The 16,823-nt window shown below is 47.4% G+C and overlaps 5 protein-coding genes across 9 annotated transcripts; 2 read left to right on the forward strand and 3 right to left on the reverse strand.

Moving 5' to 3' along the window:
* Positions 1 to 3,278: 3,278 nt before the first annotated feature.
* FVEG_01886 (protein farnesyltransferase subunit beta) lies at positions 3,279 to 6,797 on the reverse strand. Of its 2 annotated transcripts, XM_018888901.1 has the most exons (5): positions 5,633 to 6,797; positions 5,369 to 5,496; positions 5,193 to 5,310; positions 4,791 to 5,102; positions 3,279 to 4,725 (listed from the first exon to the last, which is right to left on the reverse strand). In XM_018888901.1, the coding sequence occupies exons 1-5, from the start codon at positions 6,310 to 6,312 to the stop codon at positions 4,473 to 4,475; spliced, it is 1,491 nt and encodes a 496-aa protein (XP_018744936.1). In that variant the 5' UTR covers positions 6,313 to 6,797; the 3' UTR covers positions 3,279 to 4,472. The 2 variants fall into 2 exon arrangements, with proteins under 2 accessions (XP_018744936.1, XP_018744937.1); XM_018888902.1 differs by having other exon boundaries at positions 3,279 to 5,102.
* Positions 6,798 to 7,130: 333 nt separating this feature from the next.
* FVEG_14945 (hypothetical protein) lies at positions 7,131 to 9,350 on the reverse strand. Of its 3 annotated transcripts, XM_018903983.1 has the most exons (3): positions 8,662 to 9,350; positions 8,301 to 8,607; positions 7,145 to 8,237 (listed from the first exon to the last, which is right to left on the reverse strand). In XM_018903983.1, the coding sequence occupies exons 1-2, from the start codon at positions 8,993 to 8,995 to the stop codon at positions 8,453 to 8,455; spliced, it is 489 nt and encodes a 162-aa protein (XP_018744935.1). In that variant the 5' UTR covers positions 8,996 to 9,350; the 3' UTR covers positions 7,145 to 8,237; positions 8,301 to 8,452. The 3 variants fall into 3 exon arrangements, with proteins under 3 accessions (XP_018744933.1, XP_018744935.1, XP_018744934.1); XM_018903981.1 differs by having other exon boundaries at positions 7,131 to 8,237; positions 8,301 to 9,350; XM_018903982.1 differs by having other exon boundaries at positions 7,145 to 8,607.
* On the forward strand, positions 8,832 to 11,241 carry FVEG_01885 (hypothetical protein). Its single transcript, XM_018888900.1, has 2 exons — positions 8,832 to 9,081; positions 9,144 to 11,241. Exon 2 carries the CDS (start codon positions 9,703 to 9,705, stop codon positions 10,780 to 10,782), a length of 1,080 nt encoding a protein of 359 aa, XP_018744932.1. The 5' UTR covers positions 8,832 to 9,081; positions 9,144 to 9,702; the 3' UTR covers positions 10,783 to 11,241.
* Positions 11,242 to 11,826: 585 nt separating this feature from the next.
* FVEG_14944 (hypothetical protein) lies at positions 11,827 to 13,044 on the reverse strand. Its single transcript, XM_018903980.1, has one exon. The coding sequence runs from the start codon at positions 12,161 to 12,163 to the stop codon at positions 11,852 to 11,854; it is 312 nt and encodes a 103-aa protein (XP_018744931.1). The 5' UTR covers positions 12,164 to 13,044; the 3' UTR covers positions 11,827 to 11,851.
* A 381-nt stretch (positions 13,045 to 13,425) lies between these two features.
* FVEG_14943 (hypothetical protein) lies at positions 13,426 to 15,668 on the forward strand. 2 transcript variants are annotated; one of them, XM_018903979.1, is made up of 3 exons: positions 13,426 to 14,130; positions 14,194 to 14,275; positions 14,350 to 15,668. In XM_018903979.1, exon 3 carries the CDS (start codon positions 15,007 to 15,009, stop codon positions 15,319 to 15,321), a length of 315 nt encoding a protein of 104 aa, XP_018744930.1. In that variant the 5' UTR covers positions 13,426 to 14,130; positions 14,194 to 14,275; positions 14,350 to 15,006; the 3' UTR covers positions 15,322 to 15,668. The 2 variants fall into 2 exon arrangements, with proteins under 2 accessions (XP_018744930.1, XP_018744929.1); XM_018903978.1 differs by having other exon boundaries at positions 14,194 to 15,668.
* The last annotated feature ends 1,155 nt before the right edge of the window (positions 15,669 to 16,823 follow it).

The raw sequence follows: 16,823 nt of genomic DNA on the forward strand, positions 1-16,823 counted from the left end.
CAGTGGCTGGCCCAGATATTCAACGACACTGCTCTCTCAGACACCCCTGCCAACCATGCCCTGCGCCATGCATCCACAGGCGTGGGTGTGGGCGCCGTTAGGGCTGTTCCCAGCAAGCAGCACGCAGGAAAAAGCAACAGAGCTCTTGTTAACTGTGGCTCGAATATGACAAGAACGGTGAAAGCGCCAAGACTGATTGGCTGATCGCAACAGCCTCTGCTCAAATGTCTCAGGGATAAAGACGGGGCACTGAGATGAGTGTAACGAGGGATTGGTTGATTTCCATGTACTTTGGGACTGTACATAGAACTGGATGACAAGAGAACTTTTTTCTGCCCTTTGTGCTTTAAACTTGGACAAGCCAATTTCTCTAGTGCGATCCAAAGTCTGTACTCGTACGTATGGATGGTACCTACTGTAGCAGGTACAGAGTTTTGAGGGAAGAGCGCGGCCTGTGCAGAAGGAAGCCAACGTGTCGAAGAGGGGGAAAGGCAGCCCGCCCATGGAACGTCCGAACGCCGTGGTTGCCTTATTAGCTATGCCAGGAGGGGTAACGTATGGAAATGACTGGCAGGAAGAACCCCAATAGAAAGGAAGTTGAGGCAAAGACTAAGGCAAGGTAAGGCAGGTGCAGACAAGTTTGGGGTCAGCCCCTACTAACCTCATGCATAGATGTGTTGGCAATGCCGTTCTGTTGATAAAAACAACATTACATTACTTGGGTCACTCTATGTACTGTCTGTCCTGCACTGGAACCTCGAGGCAACTTACAATGGCGGCATCTTCTCTCTGCACAAGCTAGTCGATAAAGAGTACCGTTGTAGGTACCTATAGTACCTTACCTTTCGGACATCTTACCCTGCTGATGTACTATACCGTATATCCATGGGGTGGCCATCTTTCTCACTCCATCTGCGCCGATATCAAATCCCAGCAACGTCGCGAGTGCATCCATTTTGAACGAAGTTATCAATCACATGCGGCGAATCAGCGGTTTCACCATGTCAGGTATCGGATATCTGGTCCAACAACAACTGCATTGCCCAGTTTCTTAGTTACTTTACTTACTTAGGGCCGAGCTAATGACAAAAGCATATTCGACGGTAAACAAACGACCTGCCAAGTATCTGCAGGACTGATATCAAGCTGCAGGACGTGGCAGGGATGTTGCTAAAAGTCGTCCCTCGAAAGATTCTGTGGGCTTTGTGGAGGTACAAGGGAGCCCCCATGCAAACGCGAGCCATGACGGAGCGAGCTTGGTTGGAGCTTTTCAAAGTCGAACAACGATTCGACAATTCGAACTCTTCCAGAATTTCTATCTTGGGTGCCGCTAGTTAGCTCTGACGTGACCGTCCAATCGTCTCAGGCAACCCCATGACATGTCGACACGTCCCAAGATGCTGCCCACCAAACTAGAACATGATGGATGGAGATTCCGAGTGTTTTGGGTTTGGATCCAAACTTCTTGTACAAACAAACAAGTTAAGTCCGGAACTTTGATAACCGCCAGCGACGAACAGGACTTGACGCATTGCACTTTTGCGAGCTTTGTCACCTCCAGCGTATCGCCAGCTGTAATGCATGCGGCGGCGCCTATGCAGTCGGGAGCAACAACGGGCAAGAGGCTAATACTATCTTCCTAAACCGAATCATGGTAGCTTAGCATGGATTTGCTACTCCGGTAGCAACCTTAACAAGCGTGGGATGCTTACTAGGGACTGGATCGTGAGATCTCCACGTCAGAAAAACTTTGAGGGTTTGCTGGTCGCATGTGGCTACGGTTGTGGGTGCCCCACGTATATCATTGCTTCCCTCATTTGTCGACCTCAGCCTCATGTTTCCCGAGGAAGAGAGCATTGGGGAGAGGCGGGGCACCTATCTACTTCAAAATTGCTGACATGATGGACGAGTGACGGCAGAGAGAAGAGCATTAATAAACAGCGCGCCATTGTAATTCTATATGTGCTCACATGTTAAGCCTTTTGAGCTTCGTGACAGCTGTCAACCTAGGGCTAGTGAACCAACCGTAAGAGCAAGCTATTAAGCCATGAGACTTCTTTGAGGTCGGATAAACGTGCGCAGCTTGGGGCTATTCATGGTGGCTACGGGCCTGGCCTGTGGAGGTCCCATGTTACCAACCAAGATATCTGATTTCCATAGCAGGGACATGAACAGTGGTCTCTCTCAAAAGTCTTGTGAAAGTTTACACTTATCTTCATTATCATGGTAAAGGCCCACTCGATGGGGAACAAGGGTGCAGATATTGTCCGCTACAAGCATTGATACCAATAGCAATGGCAAGAATCACAAGTGATTCACGTAAACTGCATAGGCACCTGGTTTCAAGCTCTGTGGCCACGGTCACCATGTAGCCTGGACGGCCCTGGGCCTTCTTCATGGTCTTCAATCCGCAGGTAAGATGGCAAGATAACATATTACGTATGATCGGTAGTACACTTTGTGGTTTTCAGCAGGGTCCAGCTCGGTTATGTCTTGCCGGTCGATCAAGGTGCATGGGCCTCTTCGGGTTGACGATACTGAGGACTCTGGTCTCGAAGGATGACACGACTTACAAAACTATAACCATCTGATCATGCCATACTGTCGAGGACTGTCTGAGACAACAACTTTAATGCCCCTCGTGTTCGAGGCGGGCTCGATCGACTTGTTCTCAGTTTCAACAGCATGTCCCAAACGCGACGACATGCATAGGATGGTTTTGACCGTAGAAAAGCGCTCTCCGCTCCAATTCAACTCCGATCCATAATGAAGGTCAAAAGGTCTGATATCTTCAGGTCTCTTTGGCTCGTTTATGCCAAGGAACAATGCATGATGTCGGTTTCCAGCGTGATGTAATATTACGGTGTTGGCTGTACTCGAGGCAAGCCAGGTGTTGCGTTTTCCGCTTTTGTCTGCTTTTAAATCCCAGTGGCCACTTGTATCACCAGACTTACAAAATAGGAGAGCTCACTCGAGTCTCACAACATCTGATAGCGAGATCTAGAAGTCCAGTACTGGTGGGCTTTGTTTCAGGTGGCAGATGACGATTTCATACCGAGAATGCTGTGACACAGGCTCAGCCATATTTGTAAGATGCCCTCGATGTGATATGAGTTCTCAACCTGAATTCAAGTTAATGCAGAGCCTTTTGTTTGTCTGGCGTTTCTTATCACCATCAGCTGGAAGCCAATGACTCTTGGTTGTCGTTAGAACGCGGAGGCCAGATTGTTCGGCGTGGACAGTTCACTTGGCTCTAGAACTAAGCCAGGAACTTATGACATGGCATTAGCGGATAATAGTATGATCAATAAATTCTTGACTGCACTATTGAACTCTTTTTGATTCTCTTAAGTAGCTGCTAGTAAAGAAAGGACTTGAAGTGAGCATTAGTCCTTTATATCATGGCTTCCAGAGCAACGATGAGGGTTCATCCTGATGTGCACACAAACAAAAACACTCGAACCAATCCCATTCACGCTTTAAGGCTGCCCGCTTGTGACTGGCTACATTGCTGTTGGTGAGAACAACATAGATAAACATGCTCTCTTCTGTGAAATGCTACCATCTAGGATATCGGTGTAAGTTTATGCTGATTCAACTCTCACAAAGTGTAGCTTCAAAGCAGACTTATGAATAACACTGCAGAAGAGTCTTTTGAGGGTTTAATTGCTGGTTTCGAGATGGAGCGTCGCTGGTGGGAAAGAGAAAGAGGTACAGTTCATTATTGACCTCACAGTCGAAGACAGTTAAATATTGGGCTCGGTAGGAATGGACTACCTTAGTAGTAAGTATTATCTTGAAGTTCAAATTGAATTACATTCTATAGTTTCAGAACACATATCTTTATGCAGGGTTATAGAAATTGGTCTCAATTCCCCATGCAGGTCTCAATTCAATACGATTTCTGTGTTTAGTATTACATGATCAAGTTACAGTGGAGCAAAGTTCAAGCACTCAATAGATATCCCAGAAGTATATGACTCAGCTGGAGATACAGCCTTGGTTATTTGATCGAAATGCATGTTAGCTGCACTGTTACTCTGTCATGCCTGTTGACGACACGACATGGCGCCATCAAATTCGGCTTGTGTGTGAAGAAGCTGAGTGTCCCCCCGCGAATCCACTGATTCTGACTCTGATTCATGCATGCACTGCGGTCCATGTTTGTTCGTGTGCTGTATCTCTCTCTGATCCAAGATGCATAAGCCCAGTTTGTCCAACCTCGACGACGCAGGTTCCGTGTCGTGCTTTGGCTACCAAAATATGTATCTCTGTCCAGGATAGATTACCACAGAGTTGGTAGATCTGTGTGTCCAAGCAGGCAATGCATCCATCCTCGGTATTTCGTGTATACGCCCTCACAAGATTCCCAGCATATGAAGTACATTGAAAAGTGACATGTCTCAGCTGCATGGTCTCTGTTTTCTTATGGCTTCCAAGCCCCATCCTGCACTACACGAGTGCTACATGATCTAGAAGCCATGTTTGGACGAAAAGTAACTCTGCATGGCCTCCACTTTATGCTGCGGAATAACGTAGACCGGATGCACGGTAGCAACTCGATCCTCCTCATCAAAGATCTGTTCACCATCCATATACGGTGTCACAGACCACGAGTCGCCTGTCACATCAGCCTCGTGAGGTCGAGCAACATCCAAGTTCCACTTGTGCTGCGCTGCGCTCAAGCCAGAAAGTACATAGCATGTGTGGTAGGCGTCAGAGAACCTGTAGTCGGGCTCGAGTCAGCGCCCATTCAGATATTCTAGAAGCAGGGCCACCAAGTTGCATACTTGCTCGGTTTGTCTCTCAGACCACCCCGCTTAGACTGGTCTTGACAGCAACAAAGGATGTAGCGGATCAAGCCGTCACGGCTGAAAAGGCTACCCTTGGCCGCAGGGAGCGCGTGGCCGCCTGAATTGGCCTCTTCCCCTCCAGGACCGGACCCGGGTCCGTTGAGTGCAGCCTCGATGAGGGGCCAGCATCCTCCGACCCAGTGACTGTAGCAACCGTCAACTAGCTTATTGGTGCGACCTGAGAAACCACCCTCTGGGGCGTACTGTCGCGAAGACAGCCAAGAGATAAGCAGTGGAACATTGAGATGCCTACAGAACAGAAACATCAAGACAAGGTTAGCATGCGATGCACCGCTTCCATGTCACAACATGAGTGGTTAGACAAAGGGAGAAGCATACCTCGGGATGGAACGATGTGGAGAATCAAGAATCGAGAGGCATCCGAGAGCGCAAAAAGCATATGCACCATGTGCTTCGATGCCCGGCTTTGCCGACACGCCTCCCTCGTGCGTTTGGCCTTGACGGTGAATGATCAGAGACGGAGTCGTTGCTTTGGGATTTCGTGCGTCACTTACATTGGTGTACATAGTCTGCAAGCCCAGTGAACAGGCCAGTGTGGCCAGCGGATCGTGCAGGAGAGTCCTGTGATAGCTCAAGAGGTAGATTGAGTAACGATATGATGACGGCCGCGCAGTAAGCCCCCCTGCAACTTTGTTAGAAGGAAGTGATCGTACATGTGTCCTTGGGGTTCACGGCATGAGACCGATGGGGAACTGCGGGCCTTGATCGCCGCGCTGCAGAGAAGAGTATCGAGGTGTAGTGGTACAGCATGCACATACCTGACGTCCTCTTCGCCGCCGAGTGCCATCTGGAACCCTCCATCGGGCTGCTTGAGTGAGCATAGCCATCTCCACATTGCTCGACGGTCGATGGCCTCGTAGGCGTCTTGACCGCCAACAAGGGCCAGCGACAGAACGGTTGCATAGGAGGTGGCGAGATGCGAGGTATGTCCGAATCCACCAGCGAAGCCTCCATCTTGATTCTGCATAGGCCGGACGGTATCGACAAGTCTCTGTCGGTACTCCGTGACGTCCTCTCCCAGGAGAACAAGAGCAGACAGACACCAGTAGAAGAACCAGGGCCGACTGGGGTCAGCGGGTGTGAAAGCGGCGGGCAGCTTTCCCAGCTGCTTATGCAGAAACTTTACATGGAGGCGACGGTCCAGATGGGGCACGCCGTGGAAGTTGCAGTAGTCGAATTCTTCGCCTTGAAGAAAAGGTAGGACTTCGTCTATCGTTGCATCCTGGACACGCGATGACTCTGTGGGTAGGCTATCGCGGATGAGAGGTTCAGTAGTGAAGAGAGGCGGTATGGAGAGTTCAACATCGGGCTGTGGCGCTCTTGCAGCTGAAGCCATTCTTGTGTTTGATCTGATATTGCTGGTGGCAGTATTGCTGTTGTTACTGCGTGGAAATAAAACGCGAGGTCGAGGGCGTGTGAGACGAGAACGGGCTCTCATAACTCACTCAGTTGATGAACCAATACTTATATTATGTCCCGTTGCCTTGTTGCGTTGCTTTAACAATGACAAGTCCGGCTGATATTGTTCTCCAAGCCATGGTATCTCGCAATCCCATCTTACCCCCACATATTGGATTCAAGTGGACGGCTTCGTTCCTCTGCCCAATAAGAATATGCGTTTGGCGGGGCATTCTCTTTTGTTGGTTACTTTAGTACCAACGACAGGTCATGCCATGAGATCGATTCCCTCGAATTTATGTTGGTTTTAACATTGGAAACCCCATTATCTTGAGCTTGGATCTGATAATGGTCGATACTGAACCGATTAGACTACTGTGCTGCGCATAATACGTGACTTGTTTGACTTGAAGAAACGTCAATGTTGTAGGTAGTTAAAAAGACACAAACCGTAGGAGCTTAAAGCCACTACAGCTCTGAATACTTTCTAATATTAAGGTCAAAAATACCAAAAGGAAAGGTATTAAGTATAAGAAACTAAGAACAAGTTGGAAAACAATTGCCTGAGGAAGGGTCATATCGCTTGGCCACTTAAGTTATGCTTATCTACCTACCCTACAGTCTTTTGCTTCCTGGCAGGTTGGAGGTGAAGAATTGGGAGGTTGGTTTCCAATCTAACAAAAGCAATCTCATGAGAGCGTTATGGAGTCAAATCTCATTATGTGACTATATTTCATAATGCTGAAGGTATACATGGATAGACTACTAATGGGTTTCAGTGGGAAGTTGCAGGGAGTCTTCAATATTCTTTTTTTATCACTTAGACATGACGAAGAAAACGAATTTCTCTCATGACATGGCTAGATATCCTCAGAAAAACCAGTACAGGAAAGTCACAGTATTATGAAAGTTATTGGATGTATTCATATCTTTCATTGGGTACGAAGTTGAATTCAGAATTGCTATATCCACTTTGCGTGTGGACAAAGAGGCATTCAATGAACTGCAGTGTTTCTCAACTTACCAGCCTTACTTTTATATCGATTCGTAGACATATGTCCAAGCCTTTCTGATACTTCTTGTCTCGGCATAATTGTAAGTAGCTTGGCCGTCTTCAGTCATCTTTGAAGAATCCTGGCCCGTTGTAGTTTCTGAGATTCACTTAAGAACCACAGACTTATTGTCAAGCCCAGGTTTTCCCAGATTTAACCAGCAGCTGAAGCAATTGACTTTAGAAATGCCGATATCTAATGACGAATACCGTGAATGATATGTAGTATCTGCGAGCGAAGCCATGGCAATCATCCACATGCCGCTGAACGGAACGTTTCGAACGCGCAAGTGATCATGCAAGGTATCCTTCCAGAAAGAATAGAAAGAGGACCTATTATAGATTCACATCAATACTACAACTATGATAGTTGATAATATCGACGCCGAACCTGTCTGTAAGACCTTCTAATTCTTGGTGTTTTGTAAGTCAGTGAGAGACCTCGGGTATAAGCCGAGGTGACCAGATATAACATGAGATACACAAACTCAAACCGACTCTGACACGTATTTGAACGTGCAATAGCCAGCAGAAACAGCAGTTTCTAGCCAGAACATCGACAGCTTGCCACCGGCCACCATCAAACCATTGTACGCCACATGTATCGGTCCGAAATAGCCAGAAAATTCCTGTTAGCAGGTTTTCTAGAAGCAATTTTTGCATCGAGCATGGCCGTCAAGTACCGACGCTAGGATATTGAAACTTGCACATCAAAGCGGAGGTAAGTTTCCGATTAACCTGGCCCTCTAAGTCTCAGAGAAGAAATAACACATTCAACACAAAAAAAAAGTGATGCGCTAGTTGACTAGTCGTGCAAGAGTTGTTCGCTTTCAAACGGCTCAGTTTCACACTACTGTAGCTATTGCAGCAGGACGTGATCATTTGCACATTTACGAGAAGTTTGACTGGATTGACTATCCCAACAAAGGTGAGACAAAGACGGGACGACGCAGATCCCAAAACATTGAGAGACATACGAAAAAGAAAGTCCGACGCTACTCGCGGAAGTTGAATGAATCGAGCGAGCAATGCCCTTCGAAAATCCGAGTTCTCGACCGACGTTTGGTCCGAACCGAGCCAACCCCCCAACTTATGGTCTTTGGTTGGTGGGGGCGCTAATGAAGATCGATCAATTAATCGAGAAATATATGATTGACGATTTTGATGCTGTGATGGAGTTGTCTAATTGATATGTTTGTGGTTGTGAGTCTGTGTAGAAAAGACGTGGAATTGCGAGAGCCAGAGCTACGTCGAGGAACAAATATAAGAATAATGGCATCATGACTTGTCGAATCTGTTTAATCTGGGTAGCAAACAACAAGCCTGGGACAGTCTTACCTTCGAGTCCGGTCGATAGCTTTACCTCGTTTAGTAATTCTATATGGTAAACATATATCAGAGTATGGATGCGTTGTGCAGGTCTGCAGGACCAACTGTATAAGCCGGTGGGTTTGCCGACATATAAGGTCATGTCACTCTGGCATAACAAAGGGCCGATCCGAGGAAGTACATATACCGCGGGATCTAATATCATACGTAGTAATAAGAAACAGATCGAACTCTTATTTGATACACTGATAACGCCCTCCAAAACTCTGGAATTCCGCGGGAACAAAACACCACGAGATATTCTGGTGTAGTGGCATGGCATCTTGCTCCAATATGCACCCATGCAAGCTTTGTCCCGGTGGGGACATACCGGAACTCAAAGACCGGCTTGTCAAACCGGTCCGGGGCATATGCACGATATCATCCATGGTACGGAGTACATAGCCGAGACAAGGACCTTGGAGCAGACAACTCACGGTGTCTGATCATAGAAGCGATCAAAGAGATGTGCGAGTATGAGAGATAGAAACGAAAAGAACAGGACCAGCATAGGATATAGCGCTAGCTGTATCCAACATTTTGGTACGGATAGCGAGGTTGGAAACTCGGATTTATACTCCATCAAAGCTCAGAGCCTCACTTACCTTAGTGCCCCCAACACCACATCGGACCCCGCGCTTAATTGATACTCATGCAGGGAAAACCCACCAGCTGTGCGTATCCGTCCAGTCCAAGCAATATCCTTAGACTACAAGTTTGCTTTTTCTGTGTTAAATCCTGGAATCTAAGCGGTTCACTCTGCTGAGTCAGTCTCTACGCAGCCTGTAACCTCGGCCTTTCTCGAGAGGTCCAAGAGCACTCACTCGTGCAACTATTTTACCGCTCTTCTCTTCTTCTTCTTCTAAACTATAAGTCTAGTGTCGTCCATTCGTCTACTAAGTTAGTGTCCTTCTATAATCTTTTGTTCTTCTCTGCGTCATTGTGCGGAGAGATTTCAAACCTTGTTGTATAACTTAACTACACTCTCACATATTGTTTATTAAACACGCCATGGCTACACACTGCAACGTCCTCCAACAGTTCACCCGTACCGAGGAATCAGAGTTCAAGGGCATGATTCGCTATGTACCCAACCAGAATCGGTTGCTCCCATCCACTACATCCATCTCCAACAAGCCACGACTCCAGGCTTCTTCTCTAGGCCAATTGGATTGTCTCCCCGCAGAACTTCTATTGTCTGTGCTTGATCTCCTCGACTTCCAGTCTCTGTCTCGCCTGTCGCGGGTTTCTCTTCTAGGAAAGGATGTGATTGAGGACCTGCCGGTGTATTGGGAGACGGTCCGACATGCTCCCGAGGCTTTGGCTGTCTTGGGACAGACTCATCTTTTGAGCTACCATCCTGCTACCCTGCTTCACTCTGCTCTCCGGCAGAGCAGATGTGTCTCGTGTCTCGCATTTGGGGGGTTTCTCTTCCTGCCAACCTGTGAAAGGGTTTGTTTTGAGTGTCTCTATGAGAACCAGGCTCTCCGGATGACGTCTCCGGCCATGGCCAAGGAGTGTTTTAGTCTCACTGACCATGATCTCCAACGCATTCCTGTTATGTACAGTGTTCCTGGCACTTTTGGTCTAAGGTTTCAATTCGTGCATAAGCAGGCTGAACGCCTTGTCAGCGTCAAGCAAGCAAAGGAACTTGCCCTAGAGATACATGGCTCGGCAGAGAAGCTGGCCAGACTGAGGCCAACATATCGTCCTGGGAGAACGTCCATGAAAGATGCTGCGATATTCAGGCACTTCCATGAGGCTCCTTTAGACCCTCCAGGCTGTGATCTCTCAAGACTGCCGAGAAAGGCTGAGGTTGTAGAGGATGACTTTGGCGGAATGGCTTCCATCCGTTTCCCATCCCTCTCAGATGCTGGCACTGACAAAGGTGTCCTTTGCCAGGGATGCCTTGTCACTTATAGCCACTACATGCAAGGAGTGCTTCCTCAAAGTACGCTTTCCGAGCTTGTGCCCGTGGATGTAGGGCCTTATCGACCTCTTCTTGCGCTGTTGACTCGTCTATGGTCCACAGAAGGATTCGCTAAACATGCACATCAATGCTATGGTGTGCGCCGAATCATGGGCCAGTGAGTCCTACATACGGACAGAGCTAGAACAACCTTACAAAGACCTCAGCTGAGGTTTGTTGTCTCCTCTGAGATTTGTCAACGCATTTCTTGATCTGTCCTGGCTGATGATTGCAGGATCCTCAAAGCCCTGTAGGGCTAGTATTTCCACTCTTCTAACATCTCCTCTAAAATGTCTCTCGTATGCTCATGTCAATCAGTCGTTGGTCTCGAACGCTGATGGTTCTCAAAAGTTTACTGCTATTCATGATCAGCCAGCAGGTTTGTTTTTCTATCCGGTTGCGTTTATATACCGCATAGTCGATTTTAATGATAAATGAGTCAATTCATGCTTTCGGATGTGTAATTATGAATAAGTCATCAGTAAGTATAGACCTAATCTTGGTAGTAGGCGATCTTGTTGTTGTTGTATGACTTCAATATAGACACTTTTATAACGTAAAAGAGAGTTGATACATCCAGCGCTTGTATGTTTCTATTCCCCTTTTCCAAGAAGATATAGATCGAGAGAAACGAGACCGATAAGTTTAGAGATATGTCATACGATAACTGAATATATCCTTGCGTATCATCTAGCTTGAATCTGCCATACCAAAATATCTGTGGTAAAGTAAACATGATTTAGGTATTTGATGATGTGTTGCAACCTGGGGTCTGCACACAAGTCTCTCTGTTAACCGACAGAGCGAGGAATTACACCATTCAATGACTGTGCTCTTTCAAGATACCTGTTTGCATGTCCATAATCTATTCCCTCCGAGACTCGATGATAGTTGCTGGCACAGTGTAGTACGATGTGAAAGTATTTAAGCAATGTCATAAATCTAATATGTTCTCTGTTTTAGAAGTGTATACTGCCATAAAGACTGCCATACTATGTGGTTCTGGGCAATGTTTGATTGTGAAGAAACGTGTATAGAAACTATACGTTCTGGTACTAGAACTTCTCTTAGAACACTTAGTAGCAGCAAACAATACAGTGTCACGGCTCGAGTATGTTTTGAGTGACGTATTACAATCACAGTGAAACTTGGCAACAAAACCACTTGTCCTCAGTCGAGGTATTGTGTAAATTAGATGAAACCATGATATATACCTGAAGTCGATGGGACTGCTTCGGTCGCAGTGAGCCTCAGGCGCGTAATACACCACGGCATGATGCCATCAGCGCGATTCCTAATAATTACATAGGTGCACCTCATACCATGAGAATCAAGCCACTCGGAGGCATGTAGCTGAGGACGTCCTCGGAGGGAATGAAACAACTTCATAGCAAGCCAAATATGAGTCACAGTCTTTCGACGACTTCGGAGTCTCGAGCAAACTGCTTTACCAAACACAAAGTGGTTGGAATGTTCCAGACTATGGTGCATGTAACAACACATACATGCATATGTCTCCAAAGAACCGTTATTAGCTACATAATCTGGCTCTACATCATATATGCATGCGTGGGGCTCAGCCTATCATGCTAGGTGAACAGCTGCAGAGCTGCCCAAATGCAATGAATACAGGAGCCAAAGAGCCTTGGGTTTACCTGCAGAATATCATTCAACTTGATGAGTGAAAGCCGATACTATGCAGATTGTAACACCATGATGAAGATGTTGATAGTGTAGTGAGGAGATATACTATCTTGAGGTGGAGTAGTTATGAGTTGTCAATCAACAGTTGAGGTGACCAACGGCCACACTTGCACGACAACTGGTGATTTTGAGTGTAACTGCAGAATCTGACGACATGGCATTGATCGAGTAGTACGAGTGAGATTACTCAGTGTTTCTCGTACAGCGGCTAGAGATCAAGGACAAACTTGACGTTCTGCATGCAAGAAACCACCGCCATGATGTGAGATACTTGGCACAAATCTCGGTTGTTAGCCTCAGGAATGAAGGATGGCTATAGTTTATCTTTTTGGTTTCATTTCTCAGAGCTGCGTGACCAGTTGCTGACCACTAATACAGACCGCACCGGATTGATCCTTAGCCGGTGCAGGTGAACACAAATAACTATACGACAGACCGACGTGGCCACGACATTTTGATAGTTCGCACGTACGCACGATGGTCTATGGGCCACGAAAGATGAGACCAGATGTTACAGAGGAGGGACTAATTAGGAATTCCGCGTTCCTTGCGTCCCCACGGCCCATGGCGGGGAGTGATCGGCTCGGAGATGTTGTGGAGGTGAAGCGGAGTGTCGGGGGCCGATCTCCATATTCTCGGCGAGCCAGATCAAAGGTAAAGAGAGAGAGAGAGAGAGAGAGAGAAACAACATGATAAGCGGCAGTATTGATTAAAGCCTCCTTAATTAGAATCTGGATCCAGGAATGGAGTCGTTTGTTCCTCAGTGTTTGGCCAAAATCTTCACCGCTGAAGACTGTTCCCTGCTCTGATGAGCGTCAAAATCTACCCCTGCGTCAAAAATGGTCTGATGGCAACAGAGTTGCCAATAGCTGGCGCATCGAATCCATCGACTGTGGAACTCCCGGGAGATACGATGCGGCTACTACGGACAACTACCAACTATGGCTACATCTGTTAATCCATAGCCTTGGCCAGACCAATCGTGAACAACATGCCATTTGCCTTGATAACCTGTTCGGCCCTGCAGAGTTTGTAGTCAACATGAACCTTGATCAGTGGATGAGCCGATTAAGTGTTGGCGCGCGCCTTGTTCTCAAAGTAGACTCAAACATCCTGACTCGTGCTATTCTGTTGAGAAACAAAACTAGTTAATCCGCATGAATTATCAGAGACGCCGTCGCTACACCACGCATCATCGATTCTCCGTGAATAAGGCCGTCGATCCATCTGGGACTAGACTCAATATAGAGACATACCAAAGGGGGCACTACCACAATATGAGACGTGCACACGGAGAATAGCCAGGGTGTTGAAGAGAACCCTGGTTGTAGCATCAGATGCGGTCAACACGTCAAGAATCAGCTAAGGAAGCTGTATCAGGGGGAAGTCAGAGATTGATACGGAGCATGTCAGCTTACATTCCCTCGAGTTCATGAGATTCAGAATGTTAGTGTGTTAGTGTTAGATATTGTCTCATCCCACTCTATCGAGGGAGCTTCTGACATCACTGCCCACCTCCCAGCATGAACGTGCGTTGCGGTCTGGCCGCAGGTCGCAGAGAAGACAGTGCGCCATGTCTTGAAGCCTCGTGCTACTGCTAAGCTTGAGAAACATTACACAGAGACACCATATGGCCTTTGCTTCATTACTCCGGGGAGGCTGGCCAGCGTTCTTTACGTGACCAGACACAACGTCAGGCTGTGCATTGCCCTGATACACTTGTGCCGCCGGCAGTTCCTTGTCTCCTCCATGATCGATATATCTATGTATGTATGCACGCCTAACGCGGGAGATGCCCAGGCTAGATCAAGATCGCTGATAGCCTGAAGTGGACTTCTCGCTCGCCCTGATGCTTTACATACTTGTCATGCAGAATTTACTAGTCAAGACACTAAATAGGAACCAAGGCTTGTAAGGCTCCTGATCTTGTTTGCTGTCAATGCAATTGATTACTGGATCGACGATTGACGATTCTCTGTTTTCAGCATTGTGATGTTATGCCTTCGCCAATGCAAGCCTGGGGTAGCCTTGTCAGTTAAGGAAGCACGTATGGTATGCGTCAACAACTATTGAAAGCAAGCCTAATGAGCGAAATATCGACATCAATTGAGCTGTACCCAGCACCAATTACACATTCCCATCTAAATTACAGCGACTTTATCAGCCCAGCCAGGCATTGCATGTGGAAGCAACATGCCTAGAAATCAATGGACAATGATGGATGCTCTTCATGCTGATCACCCACATCAGCAAGATATCCGCAAACAAACGACGAACCACGACGTTGAATAGGAACTGGAAAACTGACGAACGATTTGCCGCATTAACTCAGGTTCGCAGGACATATCGTGCATCTTCCGAGAGCATCATAAACCAGAGTCTGCTGAATACCGGTTATCTATTGGCTGTGATGGGCTGAATGGATATGTTTCTGCACTGGTCCTGGACGTGTTCGCTGGCAATCACGAGCACAACAGACAGCCAAGCGGATGGGGTGGTTGAGGGGATCGACGGCTTAACTAAACCAGCCAGCCCTTGTAAGACCCTGAGGTGGAGTCCGGGTCTTGGTCTTGAAGGGTTAGGTGTTTCGGCGAAGCTGGAGCTGGACTTACTAGACTTGTCCTCTTGTAAACAGTGAGGCCATGTCCATGGCAAGGGTTGTGAAGCATTCAATGACTTTCGGTCGGTTGGTGAGACGGTTGAAGATGATCCATCTTGGAGTTTTACTCGTCCGATGCCTTGTGGCAACTTTCTTTGTCTGTCAAGCCATTGCGGATTCTCTTCTTCATTCTTTTGGTAAAGGCCGTCAAAATCCCGAGACTCTTCACTCAGACAGTGTAATGCGTGACATGGCTCGGACCGTACAACTCATACCTTGGTACCGGGGGTACAAAGCAAGTCAAACCATCGCACGTGCAGGATTATGGTGCAGCATTCCAAGCCTCGAGACATTCTGAAAGGGCCATGCCGCCATGGTTGTGTTACCATCAGCATGTGGCTTACCGCCGTGTTGCCCATCCTATACAGGTTGAGAATGACCTGCAGAGCTCGGCGATGTCTTCAGATTGATTTCGCTTGATCTCGGAGTGTGCGAGAGGCGAGTTCTGCTGTGTTGTCTACATAGGCTATAGCAGAACTGCAACTGCACCACATAGTAAGTAGCAGACGGTGGAGTATCGAGATGCACGACGTGCAGGCAAACGGGATAGGCAATAATATGCAGAGGACATGAAGTGAAGGGGATTGGCCAGATGAACATTTCGTGATATGTGAATCCTACTGGTGCTTATCTCGTCATTGCCACGATAAACCCATTTGCTTGCAGTGTATCAATGCAACCACCACCAATGCTGTGCTGTAACGATGCTTTGCTGCAAGGTGAGCTGGTGGGAAGGCAAAGGATGACAGATTATCGAGCTTGTGGACAGTCTGACAACACACTGTATCCCCGCCGAAGTAAGCCACAATAAACCTACTGAAGTGCCAAATGCACTGTATGATATCCGGTCCGGGCTCTTTTTTGACACTTGAAGGGCCTCGGTGGGGGTGGCCTCAATTCATACAAGGTTGGGACTAGAGAAATAAGATGGCGCAAGTCAAGCAGATCTGAATCTTATCACGACATTGACTAAACAGCCTCATTTTTGGATCACAGAGATCACGAAGAGAGCTTAGATGATATGGATATTAGACAATTCGCATCTGTCAACTGGAATCGTAGGCCAGTCACCCTCTCAGGAACATAGGCAACTGGGTACCTGGATTTCATGCACGATTTATGGCCACAATGGATCTGCTGGCACAACAGACCCGCTACGTATCGTGATTCTCTGACAAGCGGGCAGCCAAGTGAAAAATAGTATACCATGGCTAGGCATGGCCTATAAGCTACTATCCTGGTGGGGGGAGAATGGCTGGATTATGGGCCTTTTGGGTCCTGACTAGGGCCTTGATCGCTGGCGATAGGTTGAGTCTTGATTCATGGGAAGTCTATCGAGTTTCGACTGGATCGGGGTCTGATGAGGAGGCAGAGTTCATGTTACACCGTGAGGGAATTGTTATGCTGTGAATGGGGTCTTATCGCAGCATCCCAGCGACGACATATGTTAGAGCTGAGTGTGGTGTAGACAGTAATCAACAGCATAATCACTGAGATAAGAGTATAGGTACTCAGAGATTTTTGACTGACTTTCTGACAGCCGAGACCTTGGATCATGGCTTTTGAACGATGGCGGCGGCCGCGGCTACTAAGGTGGTTGGCTAGACTCTGTTCGGGGTAAACCTGTTTGTGTTTACATGGCGCCAACGAGGAATCCTTAACAGATGAACCAGGTTCTGTCATGCCATCGATCCCACTTCCACAATTGGTCAATGTGCAACACCCCAGAAGAGGCGCAGGAGGGTTGCAGCAGTAGAACAGCCAGTACAGTAACCCAAGGGTTCCCGGGGTGTGAGCCTG

The sequence above is a fragment of the Fusarium verticillioides genome, chromosome 6 (genome assembly GCF_000149555.1).
Source record: "Fusarium verticillioides 7600 chromosome 6, whole genome shotgun sequence".
Lineage (NCBI taxonomy): Eukaryota > Fungi > Ascomycota > Sordariomycetes > Hypocreales > Nectriaceae > Fusarium > Fusarium verticillioides.